The 26,360-nt window shown below is 44.8% G+C and overlaps 1 protein-coding gene across 2 annotated transcripts in view; it reads left to right on the top strand.

Annotated features, from left to right (window-relative positions):
* LOC124003272 (receptor-type tyrosine-protein phosphatase gamma-like) overlaps positions 1-26,360 on the top strand; it is a 285,724-nt gene that overhangs the window by 217,194 nt on the left and 42,170 nt on the right. For both annotated transcript variants that reach the window (XM_046311379.1, XM_046311378.1), the window contains exons 5-8: positions 6,524-6,619; positions 9,104-9,170; positions 13,127-13,284; positions 21,674-21,872. In XM_046311379.1, coding sequence (XP_046167335.1) covers positions 6,524-6,619; positions 9,104-9,170; positions 13,127-13,284; positions 21,674-21,872 — 520 coding nt within the window. The remainder of the gene's footprint in view (positions 1-6,523; positions 6,620-9,103; positions 9,171-13,126; positions 13,285-21,673; positions 21,873-26,360) is intronic.

Here is a 26,360-nt window from a genome sequence, read left to right as displayed (position 1 = left end):
GGACGTCTTCTAACCATGTGTATGTGACCAATACAATTTGATTTGATTTGATTTTGGTGTACCGAAACCTTGCTCCTTTTTCCGATACTAGACCATGAAGAAAATGTGTCTCACGTCATCTAGTGATTGAGAGAGGATCAAGTCTGTCTATCAGCGCAGCCGATGTCCCTGTATAGCGCGACCGCCTGCTGCTTGCCTGCACCACTGACTCATTGCCGAATTTAGCCTGTCCTGAGGAACCACTGCCTATCATTGGAAGTGTGGGCTGCATTATGTTAGCTCCCCACTCATGCTGCACAGCAGTTAATGCACTTTAATAATGCAACAAGGCAGGTAGAAATGTTGCATCTTAATGACTGTTCATAAAACAATGTCCATTACAGGCTAGAACAATTTACAATTAAAGAAGATACCGGTAGCTTCCAGCTTTGTCGGCTAACTTTCCTTGCTTACAGCTGAAGCTAACATCAATTCACTACCCTAGTATTTTGTTTGTGCAAACCATAAGGCTAAATACCGCATGCTGATTTCAAAGCTGATTGTCACCAAAAACGTTATTCATTCTCCTCTGTCTCCTTCACTGTGTGTCTGTGAATGAGGTCATCAGAGACAGAGCACACTTTTATAAAAGAAGAGATTGCTCCTCCCTATGCAAATGTTATGGATCAGTACAATAAAATAGGTCCCAGATCGAAGGGAAACAGGTTGTTTTTCATCTGTAGCCCCGTGAAATCAGCCCCAACTCAAAGCATTCACACACTCCTATTGCATATACATTCACCTGTATTGTGAATAGGCATAGGCTACATCTTGATTTACCCAGTTTATCAATAGAGATTTACGATTCAAATAAATGATTACCGCTATGTAGGTCGATTGGTTATGTCATTATAGGTGCGCACTGGCAAAAAAATTGGTGCAACCAAATCATGTGCTGGTAACATCAACTGAAAAAGTTGGGCGCACCAGTGCCACAAGTTCATCTAATACCCTGAACATTGCTCAGTGCCTACTCATATGATTAAAGACTCTAGAGAGCCTAGGGAGGGAGGGAGCAACAGACGAGTTGGGAGTCATGGTACAAACAAACAGGGTGAGATCAGGACATGGCGGCCACAGCCGTTTGATGAGAGGGTATCTTTTATATTCAGCTTGAGTGAGGAGTTTGTTTGATTTCAAAACTTTGGTTGAGTTTTGATTATATCTTGCCTAGAACTTTTTTAATGGTGCTGTTCTCTCCCAGCGTTGTGGTACGTGCACCACGCACACACAGAGGCCTACATGTTTTTGCCTCAGAGTAGACACATATGGGAGCTGTGATTAAAAGCATTAGAGCATGACCCACGGTTAGATCTTAGTGCATGAGAAGAGCATAATCCCACTGTGGATCCCTGCTCACCATGTTACTGTAAGGACAGTAGGATACAGCACTGGGATGGGAGATTATGTTACTGTAAGGACAGTAGGATACAGCACTGGGATGGGAGATTATGTTACTGTAAGGACAGTAGGATACAGCACTGGGATGGGAGATTATGTTACTGTAAAAACAGTAGGATACAGCACTGGGATGGGAGATTATTATAAGGACAGTATTACAGCATTGGGATGGGAGGACAGTACAATATGATACAGCACTGGGATGGGAGATTGTTACTGTAAAAACAGTGGATACAGCACTGGGATGGGAGATTATGTTACTGTAAGGACAGTATGATACAGCACTGGGATGGGAGATTGTTACTGTAAGTACAATATGATACAGCACTGGGATGGGAGATTATGTTACTGTAAATACAGTGGCATACAGCACTGGGATGGGAGATTATGTTACTGTAAGAACAGTAGGATACAGCACTGGGATGGGATGGGAGATTATGTTACTGTAAGAACAGTAGGATACAGCACTGGGATGGGAGATTATGTTACTGTAAGAACAGTAGGATACAGCACTGGGATGGGAGATTATGTTACTGTAAGAACAGTAGGATACAGCACTGGGATGGGAGATTGTTACTGTAAGAACAGTAGGATACAGCACTGGGATGGGATATTATGTTACTGTAAGAACAGTAGGATACAGCACTGGGATGGGTGTCACGCCTTGGTCATTGTATTTTGTGTTTTTGGTATATGTTTGGGTAGGCCAGGGTGTGACATGGGTTTATATGTTGTGTTTCGTATTGGGGTTTGTATTAATTGGGATTGTGTATGATTAGGGGTGTGTCTAGTTAGGCTTGGCTGCCTGAGGCGATTCCCAATTGGAGTCAGGTGATTCTCGTTGTCTCGGATTGGGAACCGTATTTAGGTAGCCTGAGTGCGCGTTGTATTTTGTGGGTGATTGTACCCATCTCTGTGTAAGTCACCAGATAGGCTGTAATTAGTTCACGTTCCGTTTGTTGTTTTCTTATACAGTTATTTCATGTACCGCATTTATCTTCATTAAAGTCATGAGTAACCTACACGCTGCATTTCGGTCTGACTCTCTTCATACAACAGACGAACAACGTTACATAATCACCCACCACTCACAGACTGAGCAGCGTGTGAACTTCCAGGATCTGAAGGAGGACGTTATGGACAGCAGAAGCATGGATTATACTACGTGGGAAGAAATCGACAGGTGGGCGGCCGACCCAGAGCGAGTGCAGGAGCCCGCCTGGGATTCCCTACAGCAATGCGAGGAGGGCTATAGACGTATGGATTCGAGAAGGAAAGCACGGCTATACAGAGCAAAAACGGAAAGTAACGGGGGAAAGCGCAGAGAGAGAGTGGCTGAGTCAGGAGTCAGACCTGGGCCTACTCTCCCTGTTCATTGTGAGGAGCAGCAATATGAGGACTTCTGTTCTTGGGAGATGATATTAGACGGTAAAGGACCCTGGGCGCAGCCGGGAGAATATCGCCGTCCCAAGGAGGAAATAGAAGCAGCTAAAGCGGAGAGGCGCAGGTATGAGGAAGCAGCACGGCGACGCGGTTGGAAACCGGAAAGTCACCCCAAAAAATGTATTGGGGGGAGGCTAAAAGGGAGAGTAGTTATGCCAGGTAGGAGACCTGCGCATACTCCCTGTGCTCACCGTTGGGCTAGAGAGACCGGGCAGGCACCGTGTTATGCTATGGAGCGCACGGTGTTTCCAGTGCGGGTGCAGAGCCAGCTGCGACACATACCAGCCCTTCCTATTGGCCGGGCTAGAGTGGGCATCGAGCCAGGTAAGCTTGGGCAGGCTCGGTGCTCAAGAGCTCCAGTGCGCCTGCACGGTCCGGTCTATCCAGAGCCACCTCTACACACCAGTCCTCCGGTAGCAGCTCCCCGCACCAGGCTTCCTGTGCGTGTACCCCAGTTCCAGCACCAGTACCACCAGTTCCAGCACCACGCACCAGGCCTCCAGTGCGCCTCGCCTGTTTAGCGCAGCCAGAGCTTTTCTCCTCTCCTGCGCTATCGGAGTCTCCCGCCTGTTTAGCGCAGCCAGAGCCTTTCTCCTCTCCTGCGCTGCCGGAGTCTCCTGTCTGTCCAGCGCCGCTAGTGCTCCCAGTCTGCCCAGTGTTCCCAGTCTACCCAGTGCTCCCAGTCTGCCCAGTGCTCCCAGTCTGCCCAGTGCTCCCAGTCTGCCCAGCGCCGCCAGTTGGCCCAGCGTCACCAGTCTGCCAGGATCCGCCAGAAGTGCCAGTCTGCCAGGATCCGCCAGAAGTGCCAGTCTGCCAAGATCTTCTAGATCGGCCAGACAACATGAATCATCCAGTTCCACCAGCCAGCCAGGATTTACCGGAGCCTACTACCTGCCTGAGCTTCCTCTCTGTACTGGGCTGCCTCTCAGTACCGGGCTTCCCCTCTGTTCCGGGCTGCCCCTCTGTCCCGGGCTGCCCCTCTGTCCCGGGCTGCCCCTCTGTCGCGAGATGCCCCTCTGTCGCGAGATGCCCTCTGTCGCGAGCTGCCCCTCTGTCCCGAGATGCCCTCTGTCCCGAGCTGCCCCTCTGTCCTGAGCTGCCCCTCTGTCCTGAGCTGCCCCTCTATCCTGAGCTGCCCCTCTATCCTGAGCCGCCCCTCAGTTATCTGGGGATCAGGGTGAGGACTATTAGGCCATGGTTGGCAGAGAAAGTGGATTATCCCAGGACGCGAAGGAGAGGAAATAGGACATTAATGGAGTGGGGTCCACGTCCCGAGCCAGAACCGCCACCATGGACAGACGCCCACCCGGACCCTCCCTATGCTCTTGAGGTGCGTCCCGGAGTCCGCACCTTAGGGGAGGGGGGGGGTTCTGTCACGCCTTGGTCATTGTATTTTGTGTTTTTGGTATATGTTTGGGTAGGCCAGGGTGTGACATGGGTTTATATGTTGTGTTTCGTATTGGGGTTTGTATTAATTGGGATTGTGTATGATTAGGGGTGTGTCTAGTTAGGCTTGGCTGCCTGAGGCGATTCCCAATTGGAGTCAGGTGATTCTCGTTGTCTCGGATTGGGAACCGTATTTAGGTAGCCTGAGTGCGCGTTGTATTTTGTGGGTGATGGTACCCGTCTCTGTGTTAGTCACCAGATAGGCTGTAATTAGTTCACGTTCCGTTTGTTGTTTTCTTATACAGTTATTTCATGTACCGCATTTATCTTCATTAAAGTCATGAGTAACCTACACGCTGCATTTCGGTCTGACTCTCTTCATACAACAGACAAACGACGTTACAATGGGAGATTATGTTACTGTAAGAACAGTATGATACAGCACTGCGATGGGAGATTATGTTACTGTAAGAACAGTAGGATACAGCACTGGGATGGTAGATTATGTTACTGTAAGAACAGTAGGATACAGCACTGGGATGGGAGATTATGTTACTGTAAGAACAGTAGGATACAGCACTGGGATGGGAGATTTGTTACTGTAAATACAGTGGATACAGCACTGGGATGGGAGATTATGTTACTGTAAATACAGTGGCATACAGCACTGGGATGGGAGATTATGTTACTGTAAGAACAGTAGGATACAGCACTGCGATGGGATGGGAGATTGTTACTGTAAGAACAGTAGGATACAGCACTGGGATGGGAGATTGTTACTGTAAGAACAGTAGGATACAGCACTGGGATGGGAGATTTGTTACTGTAAGAACAGTAGGATACAGCACTGGGATGGGAGATTATGTTACTGTAAGTACAGTAGGATACAGCACTGGGATGGGAGATTATGTTACTGTAAGAACAGTAGGATACAGCACTGGGATGGGAGATTATGTTACTGTAAGAACAGTAGGATACAGCACGGGGATGGGATATTATGTTACTGTAAGAACAGTAGGATACAGCACTGGGATGGGATATGATGTTACTGTAAGAACAGTAGGATACAGCACTGGGATGGGAGATTATGTTACTGTAAGAACAGTATGATACAGCACTGCGATGGGAGATTATGTTACTGTAAGAACAGTAGGATACAGCACTGCGATGGGAGATTGTTACTGTTAGAACAGTAGGATACAGCACTGGGATGGGAGATTGTTACTGTAAGAACAGTAGGATACAGCACTGGGATGGGAGATTGTTACTGTAAGAACAGTAGGATACAGCACTGGGATGGGAGATTGTTACTCTAAGAACAGTAGGATACAGCACTGGGATGGGAGATTGTTACTGTAAGGACAGTATGATACAGCACTGGGATGGGAGATTATGTTACTGTAAGGTCAGTATGATACAGCACTGGGATGGGAGATTGTTACTGTATGTACAATATGATACAGCACTGGGATGGGAGATTATGTTACTGTAAATACAGTGGCATACAGCACTGGGATGGGAGATTGTTACTGTAAAAATAGTAGGACAAAGCACTGGGATGGGATGGGAGATTATGTTACTGTAAATACAATATGATACAGCACTGGGATGGGCGATTATGTTACTGTAACTTTCAACTTTTCTGCCTTATTATTATCTGACCATGCTGGTCATTTATGAACATTTGAACATCTTGGCCATGTTCTGTTATAATCTCCACCCGGCACAGCCAGAAGAGGACTGGCCACGCCACATAGCCTGGTTCCTCTCTAGGTTTCTTCCTAGGTTTTGGCCTTTCTAGGGAGTTTTTCCTAGCCACCGTGCTTCTACACCTGCATTGCTTGCTGTTTGGGGTTGTAGGCTGGGTTTCTGTACAGCACTTTGAGATATCATCTGATGTACGAAGGGTTATATAAATACATTTGATTTGATTTGATTTGCGTACAGTGGCATACAGCATTACAGTTTAAGGCTGGGATGTGTGATTTACAGTTGGTTTGTGTGAGAGAACGAATGACAGAGAAGAGGGAAATGAGGAGAAATAGTCATTTTCAACAAATACTTATATATATAACCATCGAAATGCGTACTCTTTATTTGCAAAACATCCTGCTGAGAGGAAATATGTTTTGTGATTTCTTCTGACATGCCAGAGTCACTCAAGAGACAGTTAAGACTCTGGCTGTGTGTACACCTCTAACGTTCTGTCTGCTCCCTCTCTCTCTCCCCTCTCCCTCTCCCCCTCCGCTCACAGATGCAGATATACCTGTACAACTCAGATGACTTTGACAGTCTCAGTGCGGCCATCAAGGAGAAGCGCATCATTGCTGCGATGGCTGTGTTTTTCGAGGTACTGTAATACTGGCTTTGGGCTGTGTTGTTGTTTGAAGAGTTCTCTTGGTCTCAGTTGTCACCAAACACAATGAAACAGGGCAGAGGCCTGGAATACAGTGCTTATTAGGAGATATGAACAACAGTACACTGATTTGAAAGCTGCTAGCTCTCTTGAGGCACATGATATCTTTATTATTTGTTGTCTCTTTCCTTCCAACTTCTCATATCCCTTTTATAGATAACAGTCTCTCTCGGTCTCTCTCTGTTTCTCTGTCTCCGTCTCGCTCTCTGTTTCTTTGTGTCTCTCTCACTCATTCGCACACACACACATTGTCCGTCTCCTGAGAGCTGTGACTCTCTGTCAGTGCCACAGACAGGCAGGCAGGCAGTCCGACAGGCAGACAGACAGATGTCTCCAGGGAGACATTACGGTGAAAGACAACTACAGACAGAGTCAGAGAGCAAGGGGTTCCTCTTCCGCTATCTCCTTAAGCCACCACTTTGTTCTAACTTACCGTACCGCATGCTTCCCTAAAGACTAGCACAGCCAGCCTCACCACTCCAGGAATATTTCTGAAGGATAGTAAATGGCCTCCAGTTGATTTTCAGTTGTAAACATCAAGGAATATTTCTCGTTCCCTAATGGAAAGGTATCTTAGTACCTGGTTTGTTAAAAAAAAACTATTGGGCAATTAGTGGTATTCTATACCTAACAAAAATATAAACGCAACATGCAACAATTTCAAAGATTTGACTGAGTTACAGTTCATATAAAAAAAATCTGTCTATTTAAATAAATGTATTAGGCCCTAATCTATGGATTTCACATGACTGGGAATACAGATATGCATCTGTTGGCACGACAATGGCCCTCAGGAACTCGTCACGGTATCTGCATTCAAATTGCCATCGACACAATGTAATTGTGTTTGTTGTCCGTAGCTTATGCCTTTCCATACCATAACCCCACCAACACCATTGGGCACACTGTTCACAACGTCAGCAAACCGCTCGCCCACCCAACGCCATATCAGAATTCATCCGTGAAGAGCACACTTCTCCTGTGTGCCAGTGTCCCTCAAAGGTGAGCAATTTGCCCACTGAAGTCGGTTATGACGCCGAACTGGAGTAAGGTCGAGACCCAGGTGAGGACGATGAGCAGACAGATGAGAGTTTCTGACAGTTTGTACAGAAATTCTTCAGTTGTGCAAACCACAGTGTCATCAGCTGTCCAGTGGCTGCTCTCAGATGATCCCGCAGGTGAAGAACCCGGAGGTGGAGGTCCTGGGCTGATGTGGTTACACATGGTCTGCATGGTTACACATTCTCTAAAATGATGTTGGAGAGGTTAACAGTCAATTCTCTGGCAACAGCTCTGGTAGACATTCCTGCACTCAGAATGCCAAAATTGGACACTCCCTCAACTTGAGATATCTGTGGCATTGTGTTGTGACAAGACTGCACATTTTAGAATGGCCTCTTATTGTCCCTTGCACAAGGTGCACCTGTGTAATTATCATGCTGTTAAATCAACTTTTTGATATGCCACACATGTCAGGTAGATGGATTATCTTGGCAAAGGAGAAATGCTCACTAACAGGGATGAACATTTCTGGGATCTTTTATCTCAGCTCATGAAACATGGGACCAACAACATTTTATTTCTGCAATTAAATGAAACCTCAAATGATGACGCTTCTACCGAGCACCATCAAGGAGGAGAGCTCCACTTTCTTTCCCTGTTTGTCTGCACGTGTGCGCTTAACCCAGCACCAACACTCCAGCTCATCACTCTCCAGCTTACACCCACGGTAATCACTGACTAGATCAAGGTTCACTCCGCTCTGTCTATCAGATGTTCTATTTCTAGTTCGACTATGGCGATGGGGTCTATTACTTAGGAAGCACTCTACTGAAGCACTCAGAGCCACACAGAGTGGCTAGGCCAGGGTCATTTCTCTCTCCGATCAGAGAAGCAGGCAGGTTGGAATGGGGACACAGGTGTTCCTATGTAGGTCTGTGGATAGACAGTGATGGACCTTGTGTGTATGAAGACCTAAATGCTACCACTGTGTTTCTGACAGCCTATCGCTTACAGCAATTAGCATCGGCACGCGCACACATTTATCCTGCTGAATTGCATTTTATAGAGCAGGACACACACACACACACACCAGTTTACCATCTTTAATCGATGAGCAGGAGCTGCTTTTGGTTCCCTAAGGCTGTGTGAATGGTCGCTAAGGGGGATCATATTATTTTCCACATTCAATGCTTAGCTACATTTACTCTCATTTACACTCAGATACTTTTACTCTCATTGGACTGACCTGACTTAGGGAGGAGTCCCAACACCGTTTTACCCCCCCCCATCTAAGCGTAAATAGGACACTGGATATATTGGTAATAAATTAGGAGCACGCTGAACTGAGTGTGGGTACTGTAACTGCTGTTCTGGGCTGTCTTGTAAAAGAGCCTGTCTCTTGTTCGGTGTCGTCAGGTGGGGCGGCGAGACAATCCAGCCGTAGAGCCCATCATCCAGGGACTGAAACGGGTCGTACACCACGGTGAGTAAACCCCTGGCACTCGCACTACTACTGTCACACTCACACGCGCACACACACACTCTCAATCTCGCTCATGCTCTCAGCAGTTTGCTGCGTTCTCACTGTGATGTTGTTCGGCAGCCGTAGTTCTATAGCATTTCTCACTTAGCCTTTAAACTACAGAGCATCAGTAGAGCACCAGGATCTCAGTCTTCACACGGAAACATTGATATACAGACACACTAACGGATTGCTAGAGGACCAAGGCGTCATCCCTTTCACCAAATAGGGCTTTCAGTCACGTACAAGAGCATCAAATGAATGTCGACAGGAAACATACACAACTAAAAAAAGAGGCAGAGAAATGACTTCCCAAGGACATAGTTGTTTGTGAGGTTAATGCGAAGTGATTGCTTCAGACCTCACACGTCTCCCAGACTTAGAAATTCCGTGCCTCTCGTCTGGTCATCCATTGGTTTGTTCAGGCTTTTGAAGATACTTAACCTTGGTGTTCATTTTTATTCTCAAATTAGTATGACCACAAGCTCTGAGCCCGGTCTTGCATCAAGACGAAGGCAGCACAGTGAGCTACCACCGCTCCCTGCTTCTCTGTATAGAGCCACAAAGAAGAGACGGAACAGTTAATTGCATCTAAGCCTCAATTAGTCAACGCTCCATCGCTTGCTCACACACACACACACACACACACACACACACACACACACACACACACACACACACACACACACACACACACACACACACACACACACACACACAGCGGCAACATCAGATGCACGCTTGCTTGCACCATTAATCTTTAATGCTAGGGGGAGACAGATGTGCCTAGCTGCAGTGCATGTTGTATGAAATCAGAGTTGGTGTGAGCTGCGAGCAGAGTGTGGTTGGAAGCTGGTGTCTCTACAGACATGCGTTATGTCGTGTCTCCACCTGCCCATTTAAATGTGCTTTAGCATGTGTCCATAATACTTTGGTCCATCTGCGCACACACACACACACACACACACACACACACACACACACACACACACACACACACACACACACACACACACACACACACACACACACACACACACACACACACACACACACACACACACACACACACACACACACACACACGGCTCTATTGAGCCATGCAGCTGTGTGTGTGTGTGCTTGCACGCGTTGTGTGTACCAACACATATGGCTGGTTTAACAATGTGCTACTGACGTGGTTCTCTTTATGTGGGTCAACTCAGAGACGAAGAGAAGACGTGTTAATGGAGGAACGGAATAAACTGTGAGCATATAGCCGTAAAATGCAGACCTCTTTACTCATGCTGATTAATCTCACACAACTCTATCGTGCTTCTCTGGGTCTCTCTCCCATTCATTACACTGACTCCCTATACTGGATGATTTGCCATGGCTGGAACAGGGCAAAAATGGGGCTAGCATGCAGGTGGTATCGCTTGATTTAGATGTCTAAAGTGGTTACTCTGTGAGGTAGGCCAATCAAGTCACTACACATGGTCTCCCGAACACAGATCAAGCCTTCTCCTAGGATTTAAAAGCATGCTCAGTAGAGAATCTCCAATTAAAGTGTTTTTAGATCAGGAATAGGGATCCGGTAAACCGCCCTCGGTGTTGAGCATCCAGACTTGTGTTGAATCTAGAGGCCCTCCTTGTTGGAGGAAGGGCTGGGTCCGGTCAGCCTGGGTTGTGGTGTTGTTTTGATGGTCCAAGGGAGGCTCCTGGCCCTCTGGCTGGGTAATTAGGATGCGTCCCAAATGGCACGCTATTCACTATGTTGTGCACTACTTTTGAACCCAACCCTATTGACCATGGCCCATAGGGCTCTGGTCAAAAGTAGTGCAATACATAGGTGATAGGGTGCCATTTGGGATGCACATTTAATGTCTTCTCTTCTAGCGGGGTGGCGGTGGCAGGGTTTCCGCTAGCTTATTAGCCTCAGCCATCCATCCATCAGCAGGTTTGAGGCAGTGCCACGATACAGCTGTGCTGTCTGAGGGCAGGCGGGTAGTAGAGATGCGGTGAATACTGAAGCAGCTCACGATGTCGGGAACGGAAAGGTGCTGACTGTTGTACAGTCACGTCCACTTTCCCGTCCCATGTCCCACCCACGCGCCATAGTCCACAGTGAAGCGCCCTTCTCATCCTTCGATAGAAACCCACATGACAGTTAGAAGGTACCGGATGACATGGTTTATATCTGAACCCCAAGTTTAGTGTCCTGTTGCCACCCCAGATTGTCTCCAGCTCCCACTTTACTACCCCACATTGTCTCCAGGATTGTCTCCAGGTTCCACTTTACAACCCCAGAATTTCTCTAGCTCCCACTTTACTACCCCCGATTGTCTCAAGCGCCCACTTTACTACCCCAGATTGTCGTCAGCCTCCACTTTACTAACCTAGATTGTCTTCAGCCTCCACTTTACTACCCCAGATTGTCGTCAGTCTCCACTTTACTAACCTAGATTGTCTTCAGTCTCCACTTTACTAACCTAGATTGTCTTCAGCCTCCACTTTACTATGCCAGATTGTCTCCAGATCCTAGCTACCTTACTTCCCCTAAATCAAATGTGTCAAACAAGCCAATTCAATCTGGCACAAATCATTTTTCCCCAGAACAAAACCCATCTCAATCGACATTTAAATGTGACCCACCACCTTGATCCGGACTTATGTAGCAATATTTTAAATGTTTTTATTTTTATTTTGACATTGGAAAAAAGTAGGGACTCGGAGTTAGAAAATTGTATGCCATACACTGCAGTTTAGGAATAATGGAACATAATTCTGCTTTGAACCTCACTTTTGAGAAAATGGCTGTTGAATGTTTTGGTACACTTACTGGAGAGCTCCTCTTTGTCTACACCCATTCAGCATCGTTCACACCCTCTTAAGTTTAAGCCTTGGTAGCAAGAATTATCTACACATACTGAGCAGCTCATGTTATAGACAGAAGCATGCTACATGGCAGATCAATCCGACCTCATCTCACGGCATGTCCAGCCCAACAATTATATCAGCCAATCATGGCTAGCGGGAAGATTCTTTGCTCTTTCCGTGGCACAACCAACTAGTCTAACAATTGTATTTATATTTACAGATGACATACACCATTTTTTTATTCCAGAAAGCAATAAAAATTCCAGATGGCGTACACCTTTTTGTGTTCCAGAAAGCATTTCTGCCAAATAACTCATTTTGATTATAAAATGTTTACTGTCAAATGCCTTACCCGTGAAGTAGTGATGTGCGACATACACCTAGCTTCTTAAAACGGGTCACAAATGACTATTTCAAATTGAAACTGTGTAGAATTGATAATGAACCGACTACAATTACAGTCTCGTCACTCTACCCAGCTTGCTAACAGTCATTAAAAAAAAACTAGACAGTCAGGGAACCATGAAAATTCCAAAAGCGATGGATGGATAACTATTTTCTATGTATATTTCTTTACACATTTTGACCTCCGGACGTTGGTGAAGACGGAATGTGTTACTTCATAGTGTTGATGTCTTCACTATTATTCTACAATGTAGAAAATAGTACAAATGAAGAAAAACCCTTGAATGAGGTGTGTCAGTTGTTAATAAACACAGAACTTTCTACCTCGTTTGAAATGAAATACTAGACGTGTGGGGTAAATAAATCCACCATATTGTAAACATGTGGTGATTGAGAAAGGCGTAAAGATACAATATAATGTATGCATTTTCTATTTAATTATGTGGGAATAATTATGCCTGCACTTTGTTTACATTGTGTGGGTCGCTGAGTGTGAACTGTATATGGGTTGTGGGTATGGCTGTGTTTGAATGTGTTTCTCTGTGTTGATGTGCGAGTTCCTGTGTCCTGTCTCCCCTCAAGAGAAGGATGCAGTGTTAGTGTGTGTTTCTCTGTGTTAATATGTGTTTATGTGTTCTCTCTCCACCCTCCAGAGAAGGAGACATTCCTGAGTTCCTTCGTCCTGAGGGATCTGCTACCGTCATCGTTGGGGAGTTACTACCGCTACACAGGCTCTCTCACCATCCCGCCCTGCAGCAAGGTGGTCGAGTGGATCGTCTTATCCAGACCCGTTTTCCTCTCCCACTCACAGGTCAGTTACACATGCACAGACACACACACTATCATCCCACTGTTTCTATATACCCACCTACTTCTCCCCTCCTTCTCCCCTTCCTCCTTCTCCTCCTTCTCTTTCTCTGTGTATCATTCATTATAGTCCGGGTAACAGGTAATGGACTCTAACAGATATTTATGTCAATTTCAAAATTATTTGTTAGTTTACAATTGGACAATTTATGCTCCCCATATATAAAAACTACTGGAAAGCCCCGAATGCAATATTATAATTTTTATGAGGAACATATTGTCTGTAGTCTACTGTACATGATGGAGGAACATATTGCCTGTAGCCTACTGTACATTATGGAGGAACATATTGTCTGTAGCCTACTGTACATGGTGGAGGAACATATTGCCTGTAACCTACTGTACATGGTGGAGGAACATATTGCCTGTAGCTTACTCTACAATGTGGAGGAACATATTGCCTGTAGCCTACTGTACATGGTGGAGGAACATATTGTCTGTAGCCTACTGTACATGGTGGAGGAACATATTGCCTGTAACCTACTGTACATGGTGGAGGAACATATTGCCTGTAGCTTACTCTACAATGTGGAGGAACATATTGCCTGTAGCCTACTGTACATGGTGGAGGAACTTATTGCCTGTAATCTATTATACATGGTGGAGGAACTTATTGCCTGTAGCCTACTGTACATGGTGGAGGAACATATTGTCTGTAGTCTACTGTACATGGTGGAGGAACATATTGCCTGTAGCCTACTGCACATGGTGGAGGAACATATTGTCTGTAGTCTACTGTACATGGTGGAAGAACTTATTGCCTGTAGCCTACTGCACATGGTGGAGGAACATATTGCCTGGAGCCTACTGTACATGGTGGAGGAACATATTGCCTGGAGCCTAATGTACATGGTGGAGTAACTTATTGCCTGTAACCTACTGTACAATGTGGAGGAACATATTGCCTGTAGCCTACTGTACATGGTGGAGGAACTTATTGCCTGTAGCCTACTGTACATGGTGGAGGAACATACTGCCTGTAACCTACTGTACAATGTGGAGGAACTTATTGCCTGTAACCTACTGTACATGGTGGAGGAACATATTGCCTGTAACCTACTGTACAATGTGGAGGAACTTATTGCCTGTAACCTACTGTACAATGTGGAGGAACTTATTGCCTGTAACCTACTGTACAATGTGGAGGAACATATTGCCTGTAGCCTACTGTACATGGTGGAGGAACATATTGCCTGTAGTCTACTGTACATGGTGGAGGAACATATTGCCTGTAGTCTACTGTACATGGTGGAGGAACATATTGCCTGTAGTCTACTGTACATGGTGGAGGAACTTATTGCCTGTAGCCTACTGTACATGGTGGAGGAACATATTGCCTGTAGCCTACTGTACATGGTGGAGAGACTAGTCAAGGACCATATCACCTCCACCCTACCTGACACCCTAGACCCACTCCAATTTGCTTACCGCCCAAATAGGTCCACAGACGATGCAATCTCAACCACACTGCACACTGCCCTAACCCACCTGGACAAGAGGAATACCTATGTGAGAATGCTGTTCATCGACTACAGCTCGGCATTCAACACCATAGTACCCTCCAAGCTCGTCATCAAGCTCGAGACCCTGAGGAACATATTGTCTGTAGTCTACTGTACATGATGGAGGAACATATTGCCTGTAGTCTACTATACATGGTGGAGGAACATATTGTCTGTAGTCTACTATACATGGTGGAGGAACATATTGTCTGTAACCTACTGTACATGGTGGATGTACATGGTGGATGAACATATTGCCTGTAGCCTACTATACATGGTGGAGGAACATATTGTCTGTAACCTACTGTACATGGTGGATGTACATGGTGAATGAACATATTGCCTGAAGCCTACTGTACATGGTGGAGGAACATATTGTCTGTAGTCTACTGTACATGGAGGAACATATTGCCTGTAGTCTACTATACATGGTGGAGGAACATATTGTCTGTAGTCTACTGTACATGGTGGAGGAACATGTTGTCTGTAACCTACTGTACATGGTGGATGTACATGGTGGATGAACATATTGCCTGTAGCCTACTGTACATGGTGGATGTACATGGTGGAGGAACATATTGCCTGTAGCCTACTGTACATGGTGGAGGAACATATTGCCTGTAGCCTACTGTACATGGTGGAGGAACATATTGCCTGTAGCCTACTGTACATGGTGGAGGAACATATTGCCTGTAGCCTACTGTACATGGTGGAGGAACATATTGCCTGTAGCCTACTGTACATGGTGGATGTACATGGTGGATGAACATATTGCCTGTAGCCTACTGTACATGGTGGATGTACATGGTGGAGGAACATATTGCCTGTAACCTACTGTACATGGTGGATGTACATGGTGGATGAACATATTGCCTGTAGCCTACTGTACATGATGGAGGAACATATTGTCTGTAGCCTACTGTACATGGTGGAGGAACATATTGCCTGTAGCCTACTGTACATGGTGGAGGAACATATTGTCTGTAGTCTACTGTACATGGTGGAGGAACATATTGCCTGTAGCCTACTGTACATGGTGGATGTACATGATGGATGAACATATTGCCTGTAGCCTACTGTACATGGTGGATGTACATTGTGGAGGAACATATTGTCTGTAACCTACTGTACATGGTGGATGTACATGGTGGATGAACATATTGCATGTAGCCTACTGTACATGGTGGAGGAACATATTGTCTGTAACCTACTGTACATGGTGGATGTGCATGGTGGATGAACATATTGCCTGTAGCCTACTGTACATGGTGGATGTACATGGTGGAGGAACATATTGCCTGTAGCCTACTGTACATGGTGGAGGAACATATTGCCTGTAGCCTACTGTACATGGTGGAGGAACATATTGCCTGTAGCCTACTATACATGGTGGAGGAACATATTGCCTGTAGCCTACTGTACATGGTGGAGGAACATATTGCCTGTAGCCTACTGTACATGGTGGAGGAACATATTGCCTGTAGCCTACTGTACATGGTGGATGTACATGGTGGATGAACATATTGCCTGTAGCCTACTGTACATGGTGGATGTACATGGTGGAGGAACATATTGCCTGTAACCTACTGTACATGGTGGATGTACATGGTGGATGAACATATTGCCTGTAGCCTACTGTACATGGTGGAGGAACATATTGTCTGTAGCCTACTGTACATGGTGGAGGAACATATTGCCTGTAGCCTACTGTACATGGTGGAGGAACATATTGTCTGTAGTCTACTGTACATGGTGGATGAACATATTGCCTGTAGCCTACTGTACATGGTGGAGGAACATATTGTCTGTAGCCTACTGTACATGGTGGAGGAACATATTGCCTGTAGCCTACTGTACATGGTGGAGGAACATATTGTCTGTAGTCTACTGTACATGGTGGAGGAACATATTGCCTGTAGCCTACTGTACATGGTGGATGTACATGATGGATGAACATATTGCCTGTAGCCTACTGTACATGGTGGATGTACATGGTGGAGGAACATATTGTCTGTAACCTACTGTACATGGTGGATGTACATGGTGGATGAACATATTGCCTGTAGCCTACTGTACATGGTGGAGGAACATATTACCTGTAGCCTACTATACATGGTGGAGGAACATGTTGTCTGTAGTTTACTGTACATGATGGAGGAACATATTGCCTGTAGCCTACTGTACATGGTGGAGGAACATATTGTCTGTAACCTACTGTACATGGTGGAGGAACATATTGTCTGTAGCCTACTGTACATGGTGGAGGAACATATTGTCTGTAACCTACTGTACATGGTGGAGAGACATATTGTCTGTAGTTACTGTACATGATGGAGGAACATATTGCCTGTAGCCTACTGTACATGATGGAGGAACATATTGTCTGTAACCTACTGTACATGGTGGAGGAACATATTGTCTGTAGCCTACTGTACATGGTGGAGGAACATATTGTCTGTAGCCTACTGTACATGGTGGAGGAACATATTGTCTGTAGCCTACTGTACATGATGGAGGAACATATTGTCTGTAACCTACTGTACATGGTGGAGGAACATATTGTCTGTAGCCTACTGTACATGGTGGAGGAACATATTGCCTGTAGCTTACTCTACAATGTGGAGGAACATATTGTCTGTAGCCTACTGTACATGGTGGAGGAAAATATTGCCTGTAGCTTACTCTACAATGTGGAGGAACATATTGCCTGTAGCCTATTGTATATGATGGAGGAACATATTGCCTGTAGTCTACTGTACATGGTGGAGGAACATATTGTCTGTAGCCTACTCTACATGATGGAGGAACATATTGTCTGTAACCTACTGTACATGGTGGAGGAACATATTGTCTGTAGCCTACTGTACATGGTGGAAGAACATATTGTCTGTAGCCTACTGTACATGATGAAGGAACATATTGTCTGTAACCTACTGTACATGGTGGAGGAACATATTGTCTGTAGCCTACTGTACATGGTGGAGGAACATATTGCCTGTAGCTTACTCTACAATGTGGAGGAACATATTGTTTGTAGCCTACTGTACATGGTGGAGGAAAATATTGCCTGTAGCTTACTCTACAATGTGGAGGAACATATTGCCTGTAGCCTATTGTATATGATGGAGGAACATATTGCCTGTAGTCTACTGTACATGGTGGAGGAACTTATTGCCTGTAACCTACTGTACATGGTGGAGGAACTTATTGCCTGTAGCCTACTGTACATGGTGGAGGAACATATTGTCTGTAACCTACTGTACATGGTGGATGTACATGGTGGATGAACATATTGCCTGTAGCCTACTGTACATGGTGGATGTACATGGTGGAGGAACTTATTGCCTGTAACCTACTGTACATGGTGGAGGAACTTATTGCCTGTAGCCTACTGTACATGGTGGAGGAACATATTGCCTGTAGCCTACTGTACATGGTGGAGGAACATATTGTCTGTAGTCTACTGTACATGGTGGAGGAACGTATTGCCTGTAACCTACTGTACATGGTGGAGGAACATATTGTCTGTAGTCTACTGTACATGGTGGAGGAACTTATTGCCTGTAGCCTACTGTACATGGTGGATGAACATATTGCCTGTAGCCTACTGTACATGGTGGAGGAACATATTGTCTGTAGTCTACTGTACATGGTGGAGGAACTTATTGCCTGTAACCTACTGTACATGGTGGAGGAACTTATTGCCTGTAGCCTACTGTACAATGTGGAGGAACTTATTGCCTGTAACCTACTGTACAATGTGGAGGAACTTATTGCCTGTAACCTACTGTACAATGTGGAGGAACATATTGTCTGTAGTCGACTGTACATGGTAGAGGAACATATTGCCTGTAGCCTACTGTACATGGTGGAGGAACATATTGTCTGTAACCTACTGTACATGATGGAGGAACATATTGTCTGTAGCCTACTGTACATGGTGGAGGAACATATTGTCTGTAACCTACTGTACATGGTGGAGGAACATATTGTCTGTAGCCTACTGTACATGGTGGAGGAACATATTGTTTGTAGCCTACTGTACATGATGGAGGAACATATTGTCTGTAACCTACTGTACATGGTGGAGGAACATATTGTCTGTAGCCTACTGTACATGGTGGAGGAACATATTGCCTGTAGCTTACTCTACAATGTGGAGGAACATATTGTCTGTAGCCTACTGTACATGGTGGAGGAAAATATTGCCTGTAGCTTACTCTACAATGTGGAGGAACATATTGCCTGTAGCCTATTGTATATGATGGAGGAACATATTGCCTGTAGTCTACTGTACATGGTGGAGGAACATATTGTCTGTAGCCTACTGTACATGGAGGAACATATTTTCTGTAACCTACTGTACATGGTGGAGGAACATATTGTCTGTAGCCTACTGTACATGGTGGAGGAACATATTGTCTGTAGTCTACTGTACATGGTGGAGGAACGTATTGCCTGTAACCTACTGTACATGATGGAGGAACATATTGTCTGTAACCTACTGTACATGGTGGAGGAACATATTGTCTGTAGCCTACTGTACATGGTGGAGGAACATATTGCCTGTAGCTTACTCTACAATGTGGAGGAACATATTGTCTGTAGCTTACTCTACAATGTGGAGGAACATATTGCCTGTAGCCTATTGTATATGATGGAGGAACATATTGCCTGTAGTCTACTGTACATGGTGGAGGAACATATTGTCTGTAGCCTACTGTACATGGAGGAACATATTGTCTGTAACCTACTGTACATGGTGGAGGAACATATTGTCTGTAGCCTACTGTACATGGTGGAGGAACATATTGTCTGTAGTCTACTGTACATGGTGGAGGAACGTATTGCCTGTAACCTACTGTACATGGTGGAGGAACATATTGTCTGTAGTCTACTGTACATGGTGGAGGAACTTATTGCCTGTAGCCTACTGTACATGGTGGATGAACATATTGCCTGTAGCCTACTGTACATGGTGGAGGAACATATTGTCTGTAGTCTACTGTACATGGTGGAGGAACTTATTGCCTGTAACCTACTGTACAATGTGGAGGAACTTATTGCCTGTAACCTACTGTACAATGTGGAGGAACATATTGTCTGTAGTCTACTGTACATGGTGGAGGAACTTATTGCCTGTAGCCTACTGTACATGGTGGAGGAACTTATTGCCTGTAGTCTACTGTACATGGTGGAGGAACTTATTGCCTGTAACCTACTGTATAATGTGGAGGAACTTATTGTCTGTAGTCTACTGTACATGGTGGAGGAACTTATTGCCTGTGACCTACTGTACATGGTGGAGGAACATATTGCCTGTAGCCTACTGTACATGGTGGAGGAACATATTGCCTGTAGCCTACTGTACATGGTAAACTGAAGGTGGAACTTCACTTTTTAGTATCGATAATGGCTGTGATGATTTTTCTACAATATTCACACAATTACAATCTTTATAGAATACAAAGCTAATTTGATCAATTACATGTGGAAATAAGTATTTGAGTGAACATTAGCATGCTAACAGCAGATTAGATTAAACAGGAAGTGAATTATCTCCTCCCTCTCTCCCCGGTTTTAGCTTGTAGCTATCACCGTCCAGCTGACTAGGTTTAGGATATTTACTAGCCCATACCAGTGACAAACTTAGCTATGTTATCGACATATGGCATTACACAAACAAAATCTAGCTCTCTTATTTTGCCAGATCGTAAGAAATAGCCACAAATTCATTCAGATACGGAGGAAGACAATTGCTAGCTACAGCAAACTAACGTTAGCAGCTGCCTCTTCAACAAGAAGCCATTGTGACAACATTGATTTTAAGATCAAAAAAATATATTTACTTCTCCGTTGAGCAAAAGCCTCAATCCACCCGTCCAAAGAAAGCATGGCTCTTGGGCTTCCCCGAAATGCCACCACGTCCATGATCAGATCTACACTGAAGTGTTGCATTTCAGTTTAGCCCGCATAGAAAACCTCCACCGGAACCTGGCCAAATTACCACAAAGCACAGCCCCTACAAACATCTTGAAAACCTTCTCTATACAGTAACCTCCGTCGCAGCCAAAACTACTCTTTCCCATAGGCTTGTACTTTCTATAGCAGGCTATCCCAAACTCTGTCCTCGGGCCCCCTATGGGTGCACGTTTAGTTTTTTGCCCTACACAGCTGATTCAAATAATCTAATCTTGACGATGGGCTGGTTATTTGAATCAGCTGTGTAGTGCTAGGACAAGAACCAAAACTTGCACCCAGGGTGGTGCAGGCTTTTAAATCCCCTCTGACACCAGGTTGACTATTACGCACCAAACCAGGGCTGTTTAATGTCTTTGTACTGTATGTCCAACACTTGGTTATACACACGTGTATTGACATACCCACATATTATTTCCTCGCGTGTACAGTACATATTTGAAGAGCTCCGGTCGAGATATGTCCATAAACTTGCAGCAGAGGACAAATCCTTTGTTCTGTATTGGTTAGGGGGATGGAAAGTATTGGCTGTGTTCTGCGATGTTTTATGGCATTTACAGATGGTCTCTTATGAATCTGTAATTCATTTTTCTGTGTGTCCATGATTCCAGCCGATCTTTAATGTGTAGTCATTACAGCGCTCTGTAGGAAATCAGTCAAAGCGATCCATGTCAGCAAATTGGGCCCATTGAAATGTTCCACTCTCCTCGGGCCAGTTGAGCGGAACAGCAGCCCGTTCATGTCCTTTACTTCAGGGACACCCCTTCCACCCAACACACGCGCAAACACACCTGCTCATGCCTTACCGAAGAATATATCTCTCTCTCTTGCTCCCTCTCTCTCTGTGTCTAGCTGGAGGCGTTCTACTCCATCTTCACCACGGAGCAGCAGGACCATGTGAAGTCGGTAGAATACCTGAGAAACAACTACAGACCCCTCCAGGACCTGGACAACCGGGAGGTGTTGAAGTCTGCCGTTAAAGATGCCTGGCAGAGGGACCAGACCGACAACCTGGGACTGGGTACAGATGGCACCACGGACGCATCCAGAGGTACCACACTACACAGACTCTTCTCAGTCAGTCAGTCAGTCAGTCAGTCAGTCAGAGACGCCTGATTGACAGCCTGGGGACGGACCCCCACTGCACTACGGACTCATCCAGAGGGACCGCACTACACCTGATCTGACCTTACACTGGCTCTCACTCTGTCACTCAGTCCCTTTCCATACCATGTATTAACTCATACTCACTCATACAGACTTTCAGTTATGTATTGCCTTTCTCTCTCTTTGTATAACGTCCTTTTTTTTCTCGCTTTATTTTCCATCACAAACGTTGTGAGTTGAGGCGCCGCAAAAAAACGCTTGAGTCCGTCCATCCAGAAAGGCTCCTGCCTCTTTAAACGTGGGCTCTCTCTTTGTTTTGAGTGTGGCTCGGAGAGAGAATTGATCAGGTGCGCTTGTGATGAAGTGGGAGCTAGCGCTGTAATGGGCTGCAGCAGTATTCATCATTAATATGCACACTAAAAATAAAGCCATACAAATTAAGTTGTGAAATTGCTTTTGTGGCAATTATGTCAGTTGAGGGGATGGGTGGAACAAGTCCTGGACCAACAAACGTCTCTCTCTCTCTCTCTGTCTCTCTCTCTCTCTCTCTCTCTCTCTCTCTCTCTCTCTCTCTCTCTCTCTCTCTCTCTCTCTCTCTCTCTCTCTCTCTCTCTCTCTCTCTCTCTCTCTCTTTATATTATTAATGTATCTCTCATTTCGCTCTCCTCCCATTTCTATCTTCTTTTCTCTCTCTTCCTCTCTTCTTTCTATCGCCATTTCCTCCTCCATTTGTCCCATTTTCTCTCTCCTCGCTCTCATAAGACGACTCTGAACACAGGGTTTAGTATGAGGGAGCTGCTCTCTGCGTTTAACACCTCTCCTCCTCTCCTTTCTTCCTCTCTTCTCTCCTCTCCTCTGCTCTGAATGTGGAGAGATGTGTGTCTGTGCCCTCTTTTCTGGCTTGCGGATGATACGGTGAATGATGATTATGGTGGTGATGAGGGTCATAATGCCCTCAACTGGTGAATGACATGTGTAGTGTCGAGCTCTCGAAGCAGTAACAGAGGACTTCCATTAGGCATCAGTCACAGTGTGTTTCTCAACCTAACCATCTCTTTTTCATCCTCCCCACCTCTACTCGCTATGCCTTCTCCTTCCCTTCTCTTCCCCTGCATGCCTCTCTCTCTCTCTCTCTCTCTCTCTCTCTCTCTCTCTCTCTCTCTCTCTCTCTCTCTCTCTCTCTCTCTCTCTCTCTCTCTCTCTCTCTCTCTCTCCCCCCCCTCACACCCCCATCTCAATTTCATATATTATATGTTCCCAGTGATTTAGAAAGTTTGCTTACAAAATAGATGCGACATTTACCTGCTATGGTGCTTTTCCATTGAACCGCATTTCAATTGGTCTGACAAAACCAGCTGGAAGTAATGGCTTCACACCTATAAAATACATTTTAAAAACATTAACTCAGGCAAATTGACAGCATCCTGTATGGCTGTTCCCACTTATCTGCTTCATATCTCAGGAAGTCTGCAAAAGCCAGCACGGATAGAATACAAGAACAGACTCATATTTTCCATATTCTAATAATATCACCACGGACCGTGCCATGGGGAAACTTGCACTCCTGTAGACCTGAAATAATTGGATGGTGAAACTTCCACCCAGCCAGCCAACCAGAAAAGCCAAGCAAGGCAAAGCGTTTCAGGGATTCTTGAAAGTCAAGTCAATCCTTGTCTTGCAAAGAAATGTTTTTTTTTTTAGAGCCGAGTTTAAAATATAATAAAAATGGATTTAGCGACCAGTAGGTATTTAGAATGAAATGTGGAGTGGGGCTTTATAGTTACGGTATGACATCATGTACCTTTATTCTGCAATCATTATTCTGGAATCAAGCATTATTTTTATTTTTTTAAACTCTGTTTCCATCATCATTTGTCGCAATACAAAACAATCCACCCCGTTAAACAGATAAAAACAGTGTCGACCTCTAGAACACTTCTCGTATAGCTGCCGTTTCCATTACACATGCCGCAATGTTGTCATTTTTTGCCCAAAAAAATGCATTTGTTGAATAAACCTGACTATTCACACCTCTTTCATATCATTTTATCTGTAGTGGAAAAAGGGAGAAATCTCAGACAGACACACCCTCAATAAAACACATAATGATATTAGATCCCTGTCCAGTGCCCATACTGTGGCCTACAGCACCACCTTGAGGTTATGTATAGTACTGCTCAAGGATTCCTTCATACACAGGAAATGGCAATGGTTATAGAATAGACAGCTTGCCTTACCGTCAGTGTAATAGTGGCTCCCCTTGAGTGATTCTGAATGTGTGTACTACTTCTTTTGAATCTGTATTTATGCCTCTTGGTCTCACTGTTGCAGCCATTGAAAACCAAGCCTTGTGTTATCCAACTTGTACCGCTCAGAATATGTGTCATGATGTTCAATTTCTCATGTAATATGGTTTTATTTCAGCCAGATAAGTAGTTATGGCTCTTGTGGCTCGGGAAGCCTCCTCATGAAAAGGAACATGAATGAGGAGGCAGTCTATAGATGTGTGTTGTCCTCCTCCAGTCTACAGTCACGGGTCTCTCCATCCATCTCTTTATTCCTCCACCCATCCATCTCTCCATTCCTCCATCTCTCCATGGCTCCAACTATCTATCTATCTATCTATCTATCTATCTATCTATCTATCTATCTATCTATCTCCACCCCTCCATCTCACTATCCCTCCTTCTTCCATCCCTCCTCCTTCCATCCCTCCTTCTTCCACCCGTCCTCCTTCCATCCCTCCTCCTTCCATCCCTCCTTCTTCCATCCCTCCTCCTTCCATCCCTCCTTCTTCCACCCGTCCTCCTTCCATCCCTCCTTCTTCCATCCCTCCTCCTTCCATCCCTCCTTCTTCCATCCCTCCTCCTTCCATCCCTCCATCCAGTACCCCAGAGACGGGTTGGTTGGACTATGCCAGAGCCCTGTGTGTTGAGGCCTGGGGCTAGTGTCTTTATAAGCTTATGTGTTATTTCAGTCTGTTTGAAGCTACTCCTCAGGAAACCAACAGCTGGATGAGTCAGCAGTCAGACAGTAATAAAATATTGAGCTACTCCTCAGGCTGCCTGCCTGTAACCCACACACGCATGCATACAAACGCACGCACACAAACACACACACAACCCCCTAACCATGAACCTAACCACTAACCCATTTCCTTAACCCTAATTAGAACCCTCACTCGAATTGTAACCCTAAACCTAGCCCTTAAGTTTAAAAATAGCATTGGTGTAAAGTACTTAAGTAAAAATACTTTAAAGTACTACATAAGTCGTTTTTTTTGTGTTTCTGTACTTTACTTATATTATTATATTTTTGACATCTTTTTATTTTTATTTCACTACATTCCTAAAGAAAATAATGTACTTTCTACTCCATACATTTTCTCTGACACCCAAAAGTACTCGTTACATTTTGAAGGATTTATCAGGACAGGAACATTTTTCAATTCACACATCCGTACTAGTCATCCCTACTGCATCTGATCTGTTGGATTCACTAAACACAAATGCTGTAAATTACAGGTGTGTTCGTCAATTCAATCTGGCGCTCCGAGAATTTTTTAAATTCAGAGAGTTGTCAGATTATTAATTCGTATCGCTCTCGGAGCGTTCAGAGCGCACACTGGATGCTCTGGCCAAGGAGTAGGGTTCATTCAAGCGTTCTGCGCTCACAACAATAGTCAAGCACCGAAGCTATCATTGGCTAACTTGCTAGCTACTTCCAGACACAAATGAGGGAACACCTCACTCTGACCGTTTTACTCTTGAGTTGGTTATTTTCAATTTCATGTTATCCAGACTGTAACTGTGCTGCTGACAACAATTGAATGACACTTTTTTTTGCAGATGTTTACTGACACTGGCCATATTCAAGGAGTGTTGAGTGTTCATAAATGAATCTGTTATTCTGCCCTCTGGCACACTCAGACGAGAGGGCTCTGAAATCGGAGTATATAGACAGAGCGAATTTACGAACACGCCCTATGTCTGAGTGTTGGAGTGTGCCCCTGGCTATCCATACATTTAAAAACAAGACAATGGTGCCATCTGGTTTGCTTAATATAATGAATTTGAAATGATTCATACTATTACTTTTGATAATAAAGTATATTTTAGCAATTACATTTACTTTTGATACTTAAGTATATTTAAAACCATATACTTTTAGACTTTTACTCAAGAAGTATTTTACTGGGTGACTTTCACTTTTACTTTTTCCACCACTGTCCTTTGTCCTCATGGGGATGTGGGAAATTCCATGTTTTACTATCCTTGTGGGACCTTTTTGGGATTTTACGTCCCGATAAAGTGATAAGAACCACACACACACACACACACCGCTTGCCATCATCAGATCGGACTGCTATGATGTGAACACAGCCAGCAGTCCGCCGCTCCGAGCAAGGCCTTCTATTTTTACCTGTTTGTTT

Source organism: Oncorhynchus gorbuscha, linkage group LG18 (assembly GCF_021184085.1).
Source record: "Oncorhynchus gorbuscha isolate QuinsamMale2020 ecotype Even-year linkage group LG18, OgorEven_v1.0, whole genome shotgun sequence".
NCBI classification, from domain to species: domain Eukaryota; kingdom Metazoa; phylum Chordata; class Actinopteri; order Salmoniformes; family Salmonidae; genus Oncorhynchus; species Oncorhynchus gorbuscha.
The sequence above is the reverse complement of the archived record's forward strand: the minus strand, read 5'-3'. Positions and strand labels throughout refer to the sequence as shown.